The 18,862-nt window shown below is 38.4% G+C and overlaps 1 protein-coding gene across 2 annotated transcripts in view; it reads left to right on the top strand.

The window, feature by feature from the left end:
* The window catches only part of BICC1 (BicC family RNA binding protein 1), a 91,923-nt gene that overhangs the window by 69,226 nt on the left and 3,835 nt on the right, over nucleotides 1-18,862 (top strand). For both annotated transcript variants that reach the window (XM_069019114.1, XM_069019115.1), the window contains 17 exons: nucleotides 21-100; nucleotides 1,255-1,413; nucleotides 2,363-2,416; nucleotides 3,233-3,427; nucleotides 4,341-4,592; nucleotides 5,876-6,007; nucleotides 6,927-7,113; nucleotides 8,519-8,677; nucleotides 9,048-9,244; nucleotides 9,540-9,681; nucleotides 10,634-10,790; nucleotides 12,146-12,311; nucleotides 13,517-13,556; nucleotides 14,202-14,356; nucleotides 16,084-16,237; nucleotides 17,863-18,023; nucleotides 18,475-18,574. In XM_069019114.1, coding sequence (XP_068875215.1) covers nucleotides 21-100; nucleotides 1,255-1,413; nucleotides 2,363-2,416; nucleotides 3,233-3,427; nucleotides 4,341-4,592; nucleotides 5,876-6,007; nucleotides 6,927-7,113; nucleotides 8,519-8,677; nucleotides 9,048-9,244; nucleotides 9,540-9,681; nucleotides 10,634-10,790; nucleotides 12,146-12,311; nucleotides 13,517-13,556; nucleotides 14,202-14,356; nucleotides 16,084-16,237; nucleotides 17,863-18,023; nucleotides 18,475-18,574 — 2,490 coding nt within the window. The remainder of the gene's footprint in view (nucleotides 1-20; nucleotides 101-1,254; nucleotides 1,414-2,362; nucleotides 2,417-3,232; nucleotides 3,428-4,340; nucleotides 4,593-5,875; nucleotides 6,008-6,926; nucleotides 7,114-8,518; nucleotides 8,678-9,047; nucleotides 9,245-9,539; nucleotides 9,682-10,633; nucleotides 10,791-12,145; nucleotides 12,312-13,516; nucleotides 13,557-14,201; nucleotides 14,357-16,083; nucleotides 16,238-17,862; nucleotides 18,024-18,474; nucleotides 18,575-18,862) is intronic.

The following is an 18,862-nucleotide window of genomic DNA, read 5'->3' as shown; positions in this document are numbered from 1 at the left end:
CAAGTTTATTTCTTTTATAGATCCCCATATTAAAGTTTCTGGGAAAAAAGAAAATGTTAAAGAAGCAAAAGAGAAAATCATGTCTGTCTTGGACACAAAAGTAAGAAAATTTTCTTAGAATGACACCTTAGCCCCTAATTTTGTGGTGACATTGATCTCTTTAATAGGCACATTTCAAGAGAAGGTATTTATGGATGCTCTGAAGCAAAGTCTCCAATATATGCCTTGCAGATGTTGATATTGGTGTATACCCACATATTTAAACATTTTGCAAGAAAATGCTTAAAGCAGCTTTTCCAGATCTGAATTATATAGAAATAATATTTCCAGCCATATGGCTAAAAGCATAAGTGGTTTGTTCATTGAATTGGGGTTTTTCTTTAAAATCTGAAATACAGCTTCACTGCAAGCAGTAGATTATGCAACCACTTCAGAGAACCTAAAATTTTGTTCCTATTTGAAATTCCGTGTTAGGAGCATTTATGCAGCTTAAAGTTTAACTGTTGCCTAATTCTTACACTCTGAAACATCAGGACCAGAATTTCTAAAACATCTGGATTTTGACCAGGGGTCCCTTCCGTTCATCAGAAATTATTTTAATTCATCAGCAGCCCTTTTGGGGTAGTGTGTATGGCTCCTGTGTAGTTGTATGACACCCTCCTGGTTCTCTGAGCAGATTGCCGAAGGGAATGCTCAAGTGATAAGCACCACTTGTTGAACAACTTTTAACAACATTATTATGGGCTGTTAAAAATAGAGCTTTTAAGAATAGCTGTAGGCAGTGTTTGTGTATTTTAAAAATTCATATACTAAAAAAATTGAAGGAAGAAAAAACACCGTTACTTGGTCCCATGGCTTTGATTTGCAAAGTCTTCATAATGTGATCCTTTCAGATCAAACAGGGCTGCGTGGCTTCAGCTGAAAGAACACAGAATTAAAAGAAATTAGAATAAATTGCAAAAGGGCACTTAAGTCACTGTTGATGAAAGTTCAGGGGTATTTTAAATGGCTTAGACATTTTTTGAAGATGCATCTTCAAAATCTTCACATTGTTTCCTCACTAGAAAGAAAACAAGACCAAATTAACATCCAACTGATTAATATTAAAAACAACCTTGAGCAGAAGTTAAGCAACGGCAAAAATACTTTGGAAATACAGTTTTGAGTGTCAGTCTTGAAGTTACATTACTCTTAAAAACTTAAATACTTGGGTTCTGCTGTGACCAAGTCTAACCGTGGGTGCTTGATTTCCAGAGCAATCGGGTAACCTTGAAGATGGATGTTTCACATACAGAACATTCTCATGTGATAGGTAAAGGTGGCAATAATATTAAAAAAGTGATGGAGGAAACGGGATGCCATATCCATTTTCCAGACTCAAATAGGAACAATCAAGCAGAGAAAAGCAACCAAGTAAGTGTTGTTTAATACTGAGCTCGTTTATATTGCAATTCCTGCGAGTATAAAACATTTCTAAACTTCTCTCAGCAATTTGGGTTTTTTGGGGATGGTGTGTTCATGTTCAGGGAAATAGATTTTTGGTATTTACTCAGTGTGGAAAGCACAGAGCTTCCTAAGTGAGCAAATCTTTAAAAACAGATGGAAACAATTTGTGATGGCTCATGAATCATTTTAATTTTTTAAAGCTAGAATTACTCTGCACATACGAAAGTCAACAACTTAGTGTGAATGGTAGGGAAGTGGTAGGAAAAGATCTGCTTTTGTAATTTTTTTTTCCTGTTCAACACATGACTTATTCAGCATATTGATTGATTTTTTTGGTGCTTTTTGCTTATGGTGTAACTTAGTTGAAGACTAAACTTAGCAGACAGCCAGCAGAAATGAAAGTCCTATTGTAAGAGTTCAGCTTCATTGGAGTAAGTCATTGAGCCTGAATTGTACATCTTTCCTGGTGCTAATGTTGGTGGAATGTTTACTGTCAAGTCTCTCATCCTTGTACTTAGAATTCCCTCTTGTGGATCCTAATGGCTGCTGAGCAAAATACAGTAATTTCAAAACATTCAAGAAAATCTACAGTTGTTGAATATTAGCATTTGAACACATATATACAGTAGTAATTCCATTATTTGACCTAAACCACTGTATTGTTTGATGTATCTTTTTTTCTAGTTGCTTAAACATATGTAACCTAGATGCTGTAACATGCAGAGATTATTTTTTTAATACTGGTTATAGTTCTCAGCTAGAGTTTAGAGAACAATTAGGATGTTGCCAGGTGTGAAATAAGTATTGATATTTTTTTTTAGATTTTTTTTTTAAGGAGAGCACAGCTATCTGAATAACTTTTCCATGCCTCATTTGAAAATGTGATGCAATATTTTCTATATTCTTGCTCTTCCAGGTGTCTATTGCAGGACAGCCAGCTGGAGTGGAGTCTGCAAGAGTCAGAATTCGGGTAATGCTCTAGCTCTTTGTAGTGTCCACTTGAAAACATCTGACAGGGAAAAAATGCATAGTTTGGAGAACCCTAGGGTTGTCTGCCTCTGTGTAGTGACAGCAGAAATGTAGGAACAAATGTGAGTATCCATATGAGAAACATGCCCAGGGTATTATAACAGTGATTCACATTTTGGCCGAATTTTTAACTAGCCCAAGGTGGGTCTTGAACACGAAGTCTACACTCCAAGCAAGATGTAAATTAATTCCATACTGTGTAGAAAATTACATCTTAACTTACCCACCACAGATGGCCTGTGGAATCTCAGGCATCCTATGTGAATCTGTGACTTGGGAAAGGCAATTTCAGCTTCTTACGTTTTAACCATTTTCATGTATAATTTGTGTAAATAATTCAGTGTCATTCTCCACATGTAGCTATTTTCTATCTTTTCCTTCTAGTTTCAACTCCTAAGTGTATTTTGGCATGGATAATGAAAAATCAAATAAATTACCAAAAGCTCACTGCAATTTTTTTAGCCAGACATGTCACACAACCTTGTTCCAAATGCTCCTGCTATTTTGGAGAAAAAAAATCAACCAAGCAAAACTCAAAAAAGCCTATGCAAAAAGCCCCCACTCTAGTATCCCTGGAAAAAGAGGTGCCTTTTTCCAAGTGACAGTATGATATTTTTATCAATGAACTCTGGGCAGAGGATGTGTTATGTCAGTTTAATCATCACTGACCAGTACTTTATGATTGAGGAATAAAACTGTTGCATTTTTAGTGTGTGTGGCTCTGGTTTTCAATATCTGCTCTTCATTACTGTTGTAGGAGCTGCTTCCATTGGTACTCATGTTTGAATTGCCTATTGCTGGAATTCTCCAACCCATCCCAGATCCTAATTCTCCGACCATTCAGCACATATGTCAGACATACAACATTTCAGTTTCCTTCAAACAACGCTCTCGAATGTATGGTGCTACAGTCATTGTCAGAGGGTCCCAAAACAACACTAGTGCTGTGAAGGTAATCTCTGCTCTTGAGTAGGCTTCTGAATGTCACATATTTATAATTTAGATGTCTAAGATGGTATATCCTGCCTCATCAGTACATGTTATTGTATAATCACTTGCAAACCCTGAGGGTTTGAATCTTTTCCTATATTAATTGATATAAATGAAGTGTAAAAATGCATAGAAAATAGTTTCAAGTTTAGGATTTAGCACTGTTTGTGGTAAGGTTTTCATCTGGTGTTCACCTCCTGCACACTTGTTCAGGTTTCCAGCAATTCTGGAATATGTGCTGATCTTACCCATCTTTTAATTCAAAAACAATGCAAACAAAAACACTTCCCACCTCAAATTCTTCATGCTGAGCTCTTCTCATGCACACAAATAAATAACCTTAGAAGTTGCCCAATTAGTCAATAAAACTGCTCTCGCAAATCCAGCACTGGGAGATGTGAATTTGACAGCCAAGGCAAGGAACTGCCAGGAGCCTGTTCATCTTAATAAAGTATAAAAGTGCTCTTGTTAGGAACTGGCAGTATGAGAGATTGATCCAGTCCCAGATGGGTGTATCTGAAGCCAGTAAGAACATCTGAGCCCAACGCTGAAAGGCCAAGTTTTGCAAGTGTACCTACCCAGATAAATCTCTATTGACTTCAGCTGCCTGTATGGTCCCTGCTGGGACCAAACCATGCAGCATTGTCTTACTGCCTTTTACAGAGTGGCAATTAAATGCTGCATTTGGTCATAAAATGGGAGTAGTGGGTAGAGTTTGGTGCATTTGTTGCCTTTAACAAATCAATCCTGGTTTTAAACCCAACAATATTTTCTTTATCTTGCCTGTGGAGCGCATGACGAGCAAGGAAGCAACCGGAGATGTTGTTCTGTGTGCCTGTAAGCACTGTTTCACTGGTTTCTCCTGTTCCCCCCAGGAAGGAACAGCCATGCTCCTGGAACACCTGGCTGGGAGCCTGGCCTCTGCAATCCCTGTGAGCACACAGCTCGACATCGCAGCGCAGCATCATCTCTTTATGATGGGTCGAAACGGCAGCAACATCAAACATATCATGCAGAGGACTGGTGCTCAGATCCACTTCCCTGACCCTAGTAACCCACAGAAGAAATCCACTGTCTACCTCCAGGGCACAATTGAGTCTGTCTGTCTTGCCAGGCAATATCTCATGGTAAATACTTTCAGTGAAACTTGGGGGAAAAAATTGCCAGTTCATGGAAAATATGCTCACTCTGCATCTATTTACAAGTCAAATGTAAATTAGCCACAGAGAGGAAGGATTGCTATTCACACTGCAAACAGCTCATTCAGTTTTTGTCAGGGTTTTGTCAGTGTTTGTAGTTATTGAAAATATTTGTAATCTCTGGTAACATGACTTGGAAAATAACCTTGGTAATATAAATGCCACATAAGTGATTTAAATTTACAATAACAATATGCCTCTGAGTAGAGGCAGATTTCTGAAATGTTCTGTGGGTGTTGGGTGACAGGTTATGTTTTATTTTGCCAACCTGCCTTTTCTATGTTTTTCAGGTAAATAGGTTTCTTTTGAGGGGAAATGGCAGGAATTGCTTAGTTCCCATGTAGGCAAGTTTTCAATGAAATTGGGAAACCATAGGAAATAATTACTCATTCTGCAGTCTTACCTTCTTTATAATACCATAGCCACAATTCCATGAGGCCTTTTATAAAAATAGCTCTGGTGTTGAATGTCATTATTTGTAGAGATTTTTGATATATTGGTCTTTAAGCTTCACAGGAGCCTTTAGCCATTATTTTAGTACTAATGTATGTGCACACTTTTTGTACATGTGAATATTAATGGACAAAATGTGGGAGGACAGGACCATTCAGTTTTGGGGGGTTTTTACTCTAAAGCTTTAGTATTTCAAGTGTGTTACAGGTGTTATCCATATCCCTAGAAAATATTTGTGTAGCTGATCTGGAATGGGGAAGAGAAAGGTAAAAGTTAGGACTTTGGCAATGGTAACTTAGAGATTTTGTAGAAGTGTGTGTCCTTATTTCAAATAGTTTGACGGGAGACTTCTAGTATGAGTGTCCTGCCATCAGTTCCTGACAAGACTTGGTTCTGGTTTAATTACTAATAGTGGTTTCTGAATTTGAATCTTCCAGGCACCTCTAAGTCTGTATAAATAACTACTCAGGGTGCATATGTGCAGACTGGAATGTCAACTATTCAGTAAATCATTTCACCCTTGTATTACCAAACTGTTTGTTTAGCATCCCAGGGCAGGAAGATACACCTGTATTCTTGCATACAAGGAAGCGGCTTTCCCTAAAATTTCATCCTTGCTATTTTTTCTGAACTTACAGAAATTTCCTTGCATCATGATGTGTAAATGTTACAATATCTACAGTTCAGTTTATTGCTAACATTTTCATGAGAAAATGGTCAGTTACAAGTGCTAGGATTTTTTGTGCCTTTCTTTTCAGGGTTGCCTTCCCCTCGTGCTCATGTTTGATATGAAGGAAGAAATTGAAGTAGAACCACAGTTTATAACACAGCTAATGGAGCAGTTAGATGTCTTCATAAGCATTAAGCCTAAGCCAAAGCAACCAAGCAAGGTTTGTACAAAGCTGATATTTTCCTTTTAGGCTTTCGTGGCAAAGTTTCAGAGCTGATGAGTTGATATGTGTGCTCTTCCTCCCCAGTTTAATGGATCATAAACTTGAGAAAGCCATATGAATTTAATGCTTGAAATATCAGTTTAAATGATCCAGCAGCTCTGCTCTAGGGTATTTTGACTTTTATTAAATGCTTAATAATGAAGAAATTAGCTTTTGTATAGAATATACTGATAAAGGCAGTGGGAGGTGTTTATTGAAAAATATTCAGGCCAGTATGGATAGGGGACATAGGGGACTCTTGTAGTTATCTGTGTTGTATACAATGCCCAAGCAGGCAGAAGTTTGAAAATTTTAAATGATTGTTCCATTGTGTCAGTATGTGAGCTCCCCTGTGTAGGGATATATAAAATCAATACAAAGACACATCCTGTAGAGAATGTACTAGAAGCAATGGGGTTTTGTAATTTCATTTTCCAGGCACTTATTACTTTATTCTCAGACAGCTATGAATTTGGTAGGGGAATTTAATACGAACAACTAGGTTTTTTTGTCCACATCGAGGTACAAAGCTCAGGTAAAAGAGAAGATAAGATATTAATTATTGATTCAGTTCTCTAGCTCTTGAGGAGCTTAACATTTGGTCTACCAAAAAGCACCAAGATACAATAGTAATTAATTTTCTTAGAGAGGTCTTCCATCATTCTCACTGCAAATCCTTATGAAATCACTAGTCTTACTGTCCTGAACCTTCTGCATTTGAATAGTTGCTACTGGATGTTAGCTCATGCTGTCTCACACTGCTATGGTTGTTGTAGCCATGAAGGAGTATGAAGAACTGTCTGTGTTGCAGATCTGTGCTAAGGAGAAGTGTTACTCACTGGTTTTCCTTTGTTGGTGTTGTTTTCTTTCCCTGCAGTCTGTGATTGTAAAAAGCGTTGAACGAAATGCCTTAAATATGTACGAGGCACGGAAATGTCTCTTGGGACTTGAAAGTAGTGGAGTCACCATAGTATCAAATCCCTCTACTGTCTCATGCCCTGTTGGTCTGTCTTGTCCTGGTTTGGATATTTTGTCCTCAGCAGGCCTAGGACTCACTGGACTTGGTATGCATTCGTTATATTTCTATTTTTTTGATATAGGCTTGTTTGAAACTTAATTCACTTGTACTAGGAAAAAAGAGCAGATGTGTGTTTTGTGTAAGGAATCATGTTAAAGCATTGGAGAATTGCAACAGCTTCTGGTTGTTGTAAAACCTCTCCAAGGCTTTTGTAATCAGGTTTGGGACTCACCCCTGTAGAAAAATCTATGGAAGCACGCAAACCACTCAGCTGAAAGTGTAAGGCAGGGAAAAACAGGTGAGGCAGGACGTGGCCTGTACAGCTTCTTTGGGTGTATGATGTCTCAGGCTGTCCTGAATTTGGGTGGGTACTGAAGCCTGTCAACAATACCATGAAAGTTAACATAGCAAACACCACATTTCAGTTCAGTATCTCACTGTAATTGAGGGATCCACGTGCTTCTAACTTAGACCTTACTTACCAGTTGACATTTAGGACAGAAATGAGTAAAGCTTCCTATCTTAACATAATTTTGTACAAGCAGCTCATAGTCCAGACTGGAATTACCATTTTATTTTCAAGCTCTGCAAATACCTTTGTACCAGAAGTGTATAGATAGAAAAAACAAGCAGTCCCAGAGGAAACCAGTGACAAATCTTGACACAAATTCTTGAAACTCTGAGTTCTCATGTAACCAACGTTGTCCCTTGTGACTGCCATGCGGGAGTGCTGTGTAGTTCCATGTCACATGCTTCCCTAGGGTCACACAGGAGAAAGTGCTTGTGCCATTTGACTGTGATTTTTAATGCTACTTCTGTGACTGTTCTTGTCATGCTGCACTTTGGGGGGTTGGGTTTTTTTACCTTCTCAGAGTGTAGTGCTGAACTGCTTTGTGAATGCTCTTACACAAAGAGCTGGTTTGGGGGAATGCTTTGGGACTGATCAGTGCATTTGGGGGATGATTTGCAGCCTGTGTTGAAGGTGCAAAAAGGAATTGAATAGCTGTTAGTGTGCAAGTAGTGGTTAATTGACAGGAGCTTCTGAGAGAAACGTTATTGTGTGAAATGAAAGTGAGGTGGTGCAGTACAGGTGCTTTCTTGTCTCTGTGATGCTGCTTTGGAACAAACCATCAGAAGCAACAGAGGGGATGCAAAGGGATGCCAGGGCTGAGAAGCAGTCAGTGCAGACTCTTTGTTATGACAAGAGAAGTAGAAGGACATAAAAGATGCTCCAATTCTCCTTGGATATATGATGCCCAGTTTAAGAACAAGCATTCTTAATGTGCTCTGTGCACCAAATGAACAGCAGGTTTAATGTTAAAATTTGTTTGTGAAATACAGGCTGGTGCAACTTCGTGGGGGTTTGTTCTGTTTCTTTTCAATTGGTACTTTTATGAAGAATGTTTTCCTGTAAGTCTTAACTAAATATTCACTTGCATGATTTTTTGCAGGCCTTTTAGGTCCAACAGCCCTGTCAGTCAACACCTCAACTGCTCCAAACTCTCTGTTGAATGCCCTCAATAGCTCTGTGAGCCCTTTGCAGAGTCCAAGTTCAGGCACACCCAGTCCCACATTATGGGCAACATCTCTTGCTAACACAAACACCACAGGTCGGTAGAAGTTTAATGTGAATTAAATGAACTGTGCAACACCAAGTCATTAGAATGGCAGTTGTCAAATCCAGAATCATTAATTCTTTGGAACCTTAATTCCTACACTTATTTAGCACAGATGAATAAATATGCAAATTTAAAGTTATGACTTGATATAGGCCATGCTGTCAAATGCAGTGTTTCCATCTGTTTTATGTAGAAAATGAAGTTAACCTACCCAGATAAAGCATTATGGTTTTGGCATGCAATTCTAATGGAAACTTTTTAGTAATTTATTATAGCTACATAAAGACTTATATAAAGTAGTGTAATGCCTGAGGAAGTTAAATGAGAAACTTAATCAGAACATAACCAAATTTTGTTACAGGATTTTCTGCTATTCCACACCTAATGATACCATCTACTGCCCAAGCAACCTTAACTAGTATTCTGCTGTCTGGAGTGCCTAATTATGGTCAAAACACTCCATCTCCACCACCAGGCTTGACTCCTGTTGAAGTCCACGTTAATGGCATGCAATCAGAAAGCAAAAAAGGCTCCCCTTCTTTAAATGGTCATGTAAAGGTAAGTGATACTATACTGGAGAACCAGATTTCTTTGTACAAGACCTCTACTAAGAAAAGCTGAAAGAGAAAACTAGCTGTATTAGTAGATTTATAAAGCTTCTAAGTTTAAAAATAAACAGCAGTGTATTTGAATATGACTTAAAGATTGAAAAATAGCACCTTCAAACATACTGTTCTCTTATTGTTCTCCAGGAATAGATTTCTTGTTATCCTGCACAGATAGAAAAGGGAAATTGTTTCAATATTTCCTTAAGCATAAAAATCACCTCAGTGATTTGTGACAATCTTTTCAGGCCTCAAATATCAAGTATGCTGCACTGTCTGCCACATCGCTGGGAGAAAATGTGTTGAGCACAAACCACAGTGATGCAGTAAGGCAAACAAGTGCTCATGGGGCCTCAGAACAAGTAGCTGCCAAGGCAAATAGTGAAGAAGGTAAGATTTTGATATTGCATTCCTTTGTTTGGTAGTGTTTGTACAGTCTGTGTACAGTTCATGATACAAAAATGTGAAGATATTCTCTGTGAATTGTTTTTGCAACCATGTTTAAGGAAAAGATTGCTGGATCTCAGATTCATTGTCAAAGAAAGTAAATAGAACCTGTAGTAAGTGAGCTGTGCTGTTGATAGAAACACCTTAAGTCAACATAAATGTACTTGCAACATTTTACTTATTCCCTAGGAGTAGAGGGAGATAAGCTGCTGTAAAAAAAATACTAAAATCCTCAGAGGGTAACTAAACTCTTCTGGTTTAAATGATGTTTTATTTTTGCTTTTTAACAAAAGGAAATAATTAATGTCTCTGGGAAGGTTTTTGCAGGAAATTGTGTAGATCTAACCTAGGCACTGGGAAACAATTTTATTTGCATGTTTTGCAACAGCATTTCAGTTATGCTGCCTTTTAAAAGCTAAAGTGCTTAACTGTCCCCATCATTCTTGGAGGGAGGGAAAGCCAGTTCCACTTGAAGCTTGTGAAAACATGTTCTAAAGATACTTCAAGTGGGGGGAGCTCTTATTCCAGCAGAAGCTACCTGAGCACCTGGCAAAGTCTATTAAAACTGGGTATAAAATCAAATTTCTTCAGAATACTTAGTCACTTTGAATTGTCAGTCTTCACGTTGAATATTAATTAATATTACTTAAAATAAATATTTAAAAAAAGGAAATACATAGTGTGACTACTACATATGTGAATACTGACACCTTTTTTGTGCATTTGAACATACACATCTTGACTTCTTAACCTTGACCAAAGAATTATCCCTGAAGACAGTCCTGTAAAGGAGGAGGAGGAGGAGGAGGTTTTCTCCCATAGTTATCATTCCTGCAGCAAGCTCCCTAGGACACAGCAGGGTGGTTGTTTAACTCTCCTTTTATTGGCCTCGTAGGTTGCAACGATGCTTTTGTAGAAGTGGGCATGCCCCGCAGTCCGTCCCATTCAGCAAACACCAGTGACCTGAAGCAGATGATGAGCTCTTCCAAGCAGGCCTGTGCCAAGAGGCAAACGGTGGAATTACTGCAAGGCACCAAAAACTCCCACTTACAGTAAGCTGAGTGTATAAACACAGATTAGTGGAACTTTCACAATGCAAAATTACTTCACGTGTTTTTGTACGTACAAACACATTTTGTTCAGTCATAAGTTACTCAAAGAACTGATTTAATTTGGCCTTGAGTTTCCATCACATTAAGCATTAATTTAGCCCCCAGTTTGTCTGATAACTGCAGACTTTGAATGCTTTTTGTTCATCCTATTTGTCTTTGGGTTTAAAAAATGTCTTTTCTGTCCCACAAAAGAACGGAGATCCTTGTCAGAGGAACTTTCATTACCTGTTTCTAAAGTATACATTTTTGTACTTTCCTTCTTTATTGATTGCTTAGAGGATAATTTGACAGCTTTTTCCTTTTGTGTGCACCTGAGGCTGTTTTCTTAGGAAAGCTGTGTTCAGGGCACAGCAGCATGTTCTCAAACACTTGTCTCAGTAATGATTTTGGTTGGGTTGGCTCTTTAATGACCCAGCAGTGGGAAAGGCTCATTTGAGTCATAGTACATCTTGGCAACACAGGTTTTGTTCTAAATGCAATGTTTTTGTCAGACATACTCATGTTCTCACTGTTTGTTTGGGAACTGTTTATCACCACTCTTCTGAGACACATATTTTCTTTTGCTTCATTTATTTACACTCTTAAGGCTATGATATGTATTTCATTAATTCTGCTTTCACAGTTTAAAAATCCAAGGAATCCTGCTAACCAAATTTGGTTGTTTGTGTGTCTTGCTCTTTTTGTTGAGGACATAGTGCTCCACAGTTTCCTTGGGGGTAGTAGTTTACAGCTTCTAAAACATGATCACTTTGCTTTGAAGTAAGAGTTTATACTGTTCTAGCGTAGGCCTGAAATGCAGCCGAGGTTTAGGAAAAAAAAAATTGCATCAAGAGGCAATGTAGGCATGTAGGACTGCAGTTTTTGAAGCTGTAAAAGCAAGCAGGACCTATGTCAACTTTTAGTCCCTATTATGCAATCTCTCTTTCTCCTACAAGTATGAACCTGTTAGAACTGCTGGCCTGAGCAAGGCTAAATGGGAGATCACACTGTGTAGGGATTGCATGCAATATTTCCAGACCCCAGACAGTTCCAAACTGAATCTGTAAACTATGCCTCTTAGTGATAGAGGAAGGAGAAACACCACTTTCCTTCACTGACAGAGAAAAAGGTACAGGAGAGCTGAAACTTTTGGAAATATTGCTGAAAATGCGGAGATCTTTGCGTACGGACATGTCTTGAGTTTGGCTGCCAAACTTCTCCGGGTGCAGCTCAGTTTCCAGAACTGCCCCGAGCGCTCGCTGCCGGCGCAGAGGCAGCCTGAGCTGCCTGAGCTAACCGTGCCTTTGTCCCCGCAGCACCGCGGACAGGCTGCTCTCGGAGGCTGAGCTGGCTGCCCCGGAAAGCCCCGTGGCTGATAAGAAGGCCCCGGGCAGCGAGCGGGCGGCCGAGCGAGCGGCAGCTGCCCAGCAGAACTCGGAGAGAGCGCGTCTGGCTCCGCAGCCCTCCTTTGTAAATATGCAGGTAGGTCTCCCTGAATGAAGCCAATGAGGCGTAAATACTGATACTGCAGAGTGAAGTTGCCATAGAATGCAGAGGTGATTGGGGATTGGAGAGTGAATTGTCATTACCAGTTCAGTAAAAGTATTCACAGCCAAGCCATCGACTGCTTCAACTGAGGAGTGGTTTGTCAATGAAAAGTCTTGAGAATAGAAAAGCTCTTAATTTCTGTTGATTAAGAAAAGTTTAAGTACACAAAATTGGATGGCTCCATCATTTGCCTGTAAAAAGTCTTACATTGTTGCTTCGAGAGAATTATAGCTACAAAATAAATTTCACACCTTCTCATACTTAATTAACTTGGTTAATTACAGCCTACAAATACAAACTACTGCCATGTTACTGCAACTCTCCCCAGAGAGAGAGGAGACCCCTTTGTCAGGAAGCAGTAACAGGATTATTTTCAGTATAGATCTATTGGAGTGTGGGCATAACCAGACTGTATGGAGTAGTGGAACAAGAGGAAGATTAGTGTTTTGCAGCCCTCTTCCTTAGTTATTCCTCTAGTCATTTTTAGTAGAGAATGTAACACTTCAGGCTAATACAGCATTTTTGTAGTTTTGTGTGTTTAGATTTCCTAATTTGTAGTTCAACAAAGTGTAGCTTGTTTAATCAGGGGTATTTAAACTTCACATCTTCCACTGACACAGGTAGAACACATACAAAAGTTCTTTGAATTATCTCAAAACTTAAGTTCTTTTCCTTTCACAAAATGAATGCATGAAGGAGAAGTAAACCTGAAAGATTATTAAAAATAACTGTGGTGGCTAGACTTGCTAAGATATATTACCTTTTTCATACTGTTGAGGAATGTTTTAAATGCCAAGAACAGATGGTTAAGGAGAGAAACTATGCTTGAAAGATGTCTCATTAAAAAAAAATTTGAAGAAAAATTCATTCCTCCTAAGCATTTTGTAAATATACTGCTTTAGCCTCACTCAAATGGAAATCAGATAGTTATTTAAAATCTTTATCTATGTTTCAATGAACACTTTAAGTAACTAGGGCTCTAACTGGGCTACTGTGAAATTCCTATGCAGTATTTCAGGTTTCTCCTAGATGTATTCAGTGGCCACTTTGAAAGCCTTTGTTTTCACAAAGAGATGACTACTGGGGTGACATTTAGTTAGAATGGCAATTAAATGATCTTCTGCATGTTTCATTTTTAGGCATTCGACTATGAACAGAAGAAACTACTAGCAACCAAAGGTATGTGGATGAACAGTGTCTTCTGAAAAGTTTGTTGATACTTAAATGAAATGGTTTCCTGAACTTTCAGTTTTGTAATCCAGTTTTTAATAAAATCTGGAAGTGGTAGTGAAACATCTGCTTTATGTTCCAAAAATTTCTTAATACCGCTGTATAAAATACAGCGTAAGCAGCTTGCAGGTGGGATGTGTAAGTAAATCCATGAGCAAATGATCAGTATTGTTTTCAGAGAGCTCATTACTGTAATACTTCCCTTTATTTGGATGCAAATTTAACTTTAAGGTGTTTGTCACATCAGCTAAATGACCTCTTCAGGGATAAACTGAGTTGTGGAATTGGTAAGGGGCTTAACCATATCTTTGACCCTGTTAAATAATAAACCAAATTACCCATTCACTAAAAGAAAAACAGAAGCTTCTCTCTTTGAAACAGATATGATTCTTTTGGCTTCCATGCAGCCCTGTGGGACTTAACTATCTTCTGGCAGAGTAAATTGCCTTAAGGAAGGGTAGGATTCAAGCTGTGTAGCAAGTGGAGGTGTTTAGAGTGTGCTGGGCTCAAGCTGTTAGCAAGCATGACTTCAGTACTATCCTCTCAGTACTTCTACTAAGGCTGAGATTTACTGATTTGTCTCTGTATTTTCAGCTATGTTAAAGAAGCCAGTGGTAACAGAAGTGAGAACTCCAACAAATACATGGAGTGGTTTGGGGTTCTCTAAATCAATGCCTGCAGAAACTATCAAGGAGCTAAGAAGAGCGAATCATGTATCGTACAAGCCTTCCATGACAACCACATATGAGGTATATAAAAGTATATTGTACTGGAAGTTTGCTTTCAGTAAGTTTTTTCTCTTGAGATATGTCTCTAACTTCCGGAAAAAAATCTTGCAGATACCTGTTCTAAATATTTTTTATGGTGAAAAGTATTTCTTACATAAGTATTAAGGCATATGGAATACATTCAGCCCAACACCAAGTTAGATCTGTTTTATAGGCAAGTCATAGAGCATAGAGGTCTGCTTCTTAAAATACCTTTGTTTAAAGCAGCTTCAAGCAACTTACAGGAGCAAACATCCCAGTAGTTGCAAGCAAGCAGCAGAGCTTTAGTAACCTAATGAAAATTGTGTATGTATGACAGATAATCTATATGATGTGTATCACTGCATGGTGGAGGAGAACAGTAGAACAAGCAGCTCATCTTTCCTTCTGTGCAGAGAACTGGAATGGCTGTCCCTCCTTGCACTATGCACTGGGTTCAGAGTTTTCCCAGGCAGAAGGCAGACAGAGTCCAGCAAGTCTCTTCAGAAGAGTCCCAGCATGGGAATCTTGCAGGGAATTTGTTCCCTTCTTCTCAAAGGCATTCTGAAGTTGCTTTTTAGCATGCTTCCTTGCTGTAATCCTTCCCAGCTTCCACAGAGACACCTTTTTCTGTCCTGCTTATATAAAATGTAAATGGTATGTTTCTTAAAGAAGGGGACTTCATAGTTCTCTAGGATATACTGTCTGTTAATGCATAAGAAATATTCAGCCAGGACAAAAATGTGCCTTGGTGTTCTCCACTTGACATGTCAACTTTTTGAGCCATTCAGGTACATGCAGTAGGCTTGGCTACACATAATGCAGTAGTAACTGGGGAAAGAAAAAGATGCAACCAAAATGTGTGATTTTTTTTTGATTTTTTTTTTTGGCATACTTTTCTATGTTGGTTGAGCTGGAGTGGGCCTTTCTCCCAGGCCTTGATTTCTAAAATCTCTAAGTGGATCTGTGATTCTAACCAAGAACACAGTGTTTCTTCAGGGGTGTCAGTTTTACTGAAATAGTGTAAAAGATTGCTGCCTCCTAAGTGATGTTTTTCAGTCACAATTTGGTGTGAGTTTATAGAATTAAATTGTTCATTTTCACAATTTTTAGCTCATGTAAGTATGTGATATCTATAACATCAATTTCTTTTGGGTATGTTGCCACTGAATGCTGCTGCCTTGTATTGCTACGTTCTCACCCACAGTGATGAGAGTTGATAATAAGTATTTCACAGGAATATGAAAACCTATTTTAAAAGATCACAGACAAAACAACTACAAATTTACAAGCCATTGCAGAATTGTTGTTGTATTATTATGTGCAAGACTGTTGTCAAATAGTGTGTACTTGATCCACTTATCTTCAGATAAATGTTCTGTTATGTTCTCTTCCCTGTGAAGGGATGTAGTCAATAGACTGCTTTGTCTAGAATTTGTGTGGGAATTTGATGCCATGGAATGTTTTGGAAACAAACTTGGAAATACCGAGAAATTTATTTTGAATCATGGTCTTTAAATAACTCCTGCTTAAGAACTGTAAACTGCATATGTTTTAAGCACACCTGCTGTTTTTGTGTCCGGTTTGTAATTATTTGACTATTGATCAACTGCCAAAAGAATGTTTGTGAGCATTAAAAGCTGCTTTTTAACTGAGCTGCTTCAAAGAAAACATCTGAGTCACAATGAAAGCTCTGTTTTCAGCCCAGATTTTCTTTCTGTTGTTTGCAGGGTTCATCCATGTCTCTCTCCCAGTCCAGCAGTCGGGAGCACCTGGGAAGTGGCAGTGAATCTGATAACTGGAGAGACCGGAATGGCCTTGGACCCACTGCTCATGATTTTGTCTCCTCAATTGGCAGCCCCAAACGGAAACAAAACAAATCAGGTTAATAAGCTCTTATCATCTGATTAAAACAAAATAATCATATTGATATCAATATTTATTTTGATGTGAATGTATCCTGACTTCACTAGGGATTTAAATTACTGACACCTTGTAATAAATAATTACATTTTTTACAAATTTTTACAAAGAAGCGCAAGCTTGTGTAACATGATATACAAATAACGGTCCTAAAGGAAGACTTTTATGGGTATTTGTTAAATGCCAGATATTCTTGCTTAAAAACTCTTTGCTGTCATGGAGTGGGCTTTTCAAGGTATACTGAAACCAGACCTGTACAAAGGCTTATTTCTAGACTGCTCTCATACTGCTCTGTTACCAGTGCAGCAACAGCCAGGGCTTTATTGAGCTATTTGCTCACTGGTGAAGTGATATTCCATGCTGAAACTGAATTTTAAAGTATGATTCTCTTCATGGGGATAAAATTTGCAAGAACATGTAGTGACAGGACAAGGGGGAATGGCTACAAACTGAAAACAGAATAGGTTTAGGTCAGATGTTACGAGAAAATTTTCCCTGTGAGCATGGTAAGGCCCTGGCACAGGGTGCCCAGAAAAGCTGTGGCTGACCCATCCCTGGAAGTGCCCAAGGCCAGCTTGGAAGGAGCTTGGGGCAACCTGGGATAGTGGAAGGTGTCCCTGCCCGTGGCAGGGGTTGGAATGAGATGAGCCTTAAGGTCCCTTCCAACCCAGGCAATTCTGTGGAAAGAAGCCTGTCCATGTGTTTGGCATGGCCTAGCATGATTTTAAATACTGCTTTCTGTGGACACAGGCTGTATGTTTTGTAATTACTTTTTTAAACGATGCTTGAAGTTTACAAATTAAAATTTTACTTTAGTTGAACTTACATTTTTTAAATAACTTAATAGATGCTTTTCTGGAAGAGTGAAAAGTGGAGGTAGAGAATAGTAAGTCCATACTACCTATCTGCTTTATGGGGAAATAAGTACTGTGACTGTTTATACTTTTTGTTGTTGCATTTTCTTTTAAAAGTGAATAAACCTAAATCCCAAATTCTAAGTACACAGATAATAAAATTTGTACATGGTAAGAAAGGATAACTCCAATTAGAGAAAATAGTCATGGTTTTAAAAAGCACGTTAGTTGAGCTGTGAATGGCTGCACATTGCATTCTAAGTACTTGAAGAACTAAAGAGATGACACGTTTATTTGAAATCAATCTATTGATGTTTTCAACCTAATTGGACAAAAATGGAAGTTCTAGGTTAATTAAAATAAATGAAGATTAAAAGTATATTTACATGTGTGTTAGAAGAAAATTAGAAACATGAATACATTGGCAGTGAAAGAAAATGTTCTATAGCAGCTGTAGCTTTCCCAGAGAGTAAAATGTGTGGATAAAGGATAAAAGAAACAGCAATGAGTTGGCTGGACAAAAGTAGGTCTATAGAAAACAAACACTGGAACTTAATTAACAAAAAAATTGCTTTATACTGTTCATTCTCTCAGAGCACTGAGAAGCTTTTTTTTCCCTGTGAAATAAAGATTTGAATACTTCGTAAATTTAATGAGCTAGCTGAATATAATGTTGGTGGAAAATTATACCCTTCTGTGATGTGTCTGAAAATTGCACTTGTTCCCTTTCAGCTGAACACTATCTCAGTAGCAGTAACTACATGGACTGCATCTCCTCACTGACAGGAAGCAATGGCTGTAACCTCAACAGTTTGTTTAAGGGATCTGATCTGCCTGAGCTCTTCAGCAAGCTTGGTTTGGGCAAATACACAGATGTGTTCCAGCAGCAAGAGGTTGGTGTTCCCTCAAGAGGCACCTTGGTGTTGGTAGGATGTTTTCCAGCAGTAGTTGTTCTGTCTCTTCACCAAAAGCCACTTAGAACTCACTTTGTGACAGGATTTTCATGAGCTGTTCTTTCAAAGCTGGATCATACATCTTAAAATTGTAAATACTTAAAAGTCTCAAGACTCATAAATAAATATGACTAACTGATTTTTCTCTGCTTTTCCAGAACTGATTACTTTTTCATTTCTCCTTCTCTGTCAAATGTAGCAAATTGAGCAACTGTGTGAAGAAGCCATTGAAAAGCCATGATTGCTGTTTACATGCAAAGAATAGTTTGGCAGAGTAACTGTAAAATGCAGGAGGAAAAAAAAAATGAAGCTATTCTGAGCCACATGTATTACTTAATACTTTTGTGGAAAGACTTGTTTTGCATAATTTTCTTATTTCTTTTTACTCTAGATTGATCTGCAGACATTCCTTACTCTTACTGATCAAGATTTGAAAGAGTTGGGAATTACCACTTTTGGTGCCAGAAGAAAAATGCTGCTTGCAATCTCAGGTAAAAAACACTGAGTACCATTTATTGATTTTAAGCATTGTTTGTATTCTTCTCACTCAAATTGTGTGTTTATAGCTGACAAAGGAAAAATGACTTGGAAAGACTGAAAAGTAAGGGTCTAGTCCACAGAGATGATATTAGCTTGCCCCTCACGATGGGTGCTTAAACCCAGGCTTTACAGAGCTTTCCCATAACCTCCTAACAGCTCACTTGGAATAGTCCTGTAAAGCTGGAACTTGGTAGAAAGTTCAGCTCACAGCAGGAGTTTGATGCCCCAAACTTGAGGGT

The sequence above is a fragment of the Aphelocoma coerulescens genome, chromosome 6 (genome assembly GCF_041296385.1).
Source record: "Aphelocoma coerulescens isolate FSJ_1873_10779 chromosome 6, UR_Acoe_1.0, whole genome shotgun sequence".
Taxonomy (NCBI): Eukaryota; Metazoa; Chordata; class Aves; order Passeriformes; family Corvidae; genus Aphelocoma; species Aphelocoma coerulescens.
Note: the sequence above shows the minus strand (reverse complement) of the source record. Positions and strands in the feature narration are given on the sequence as shown.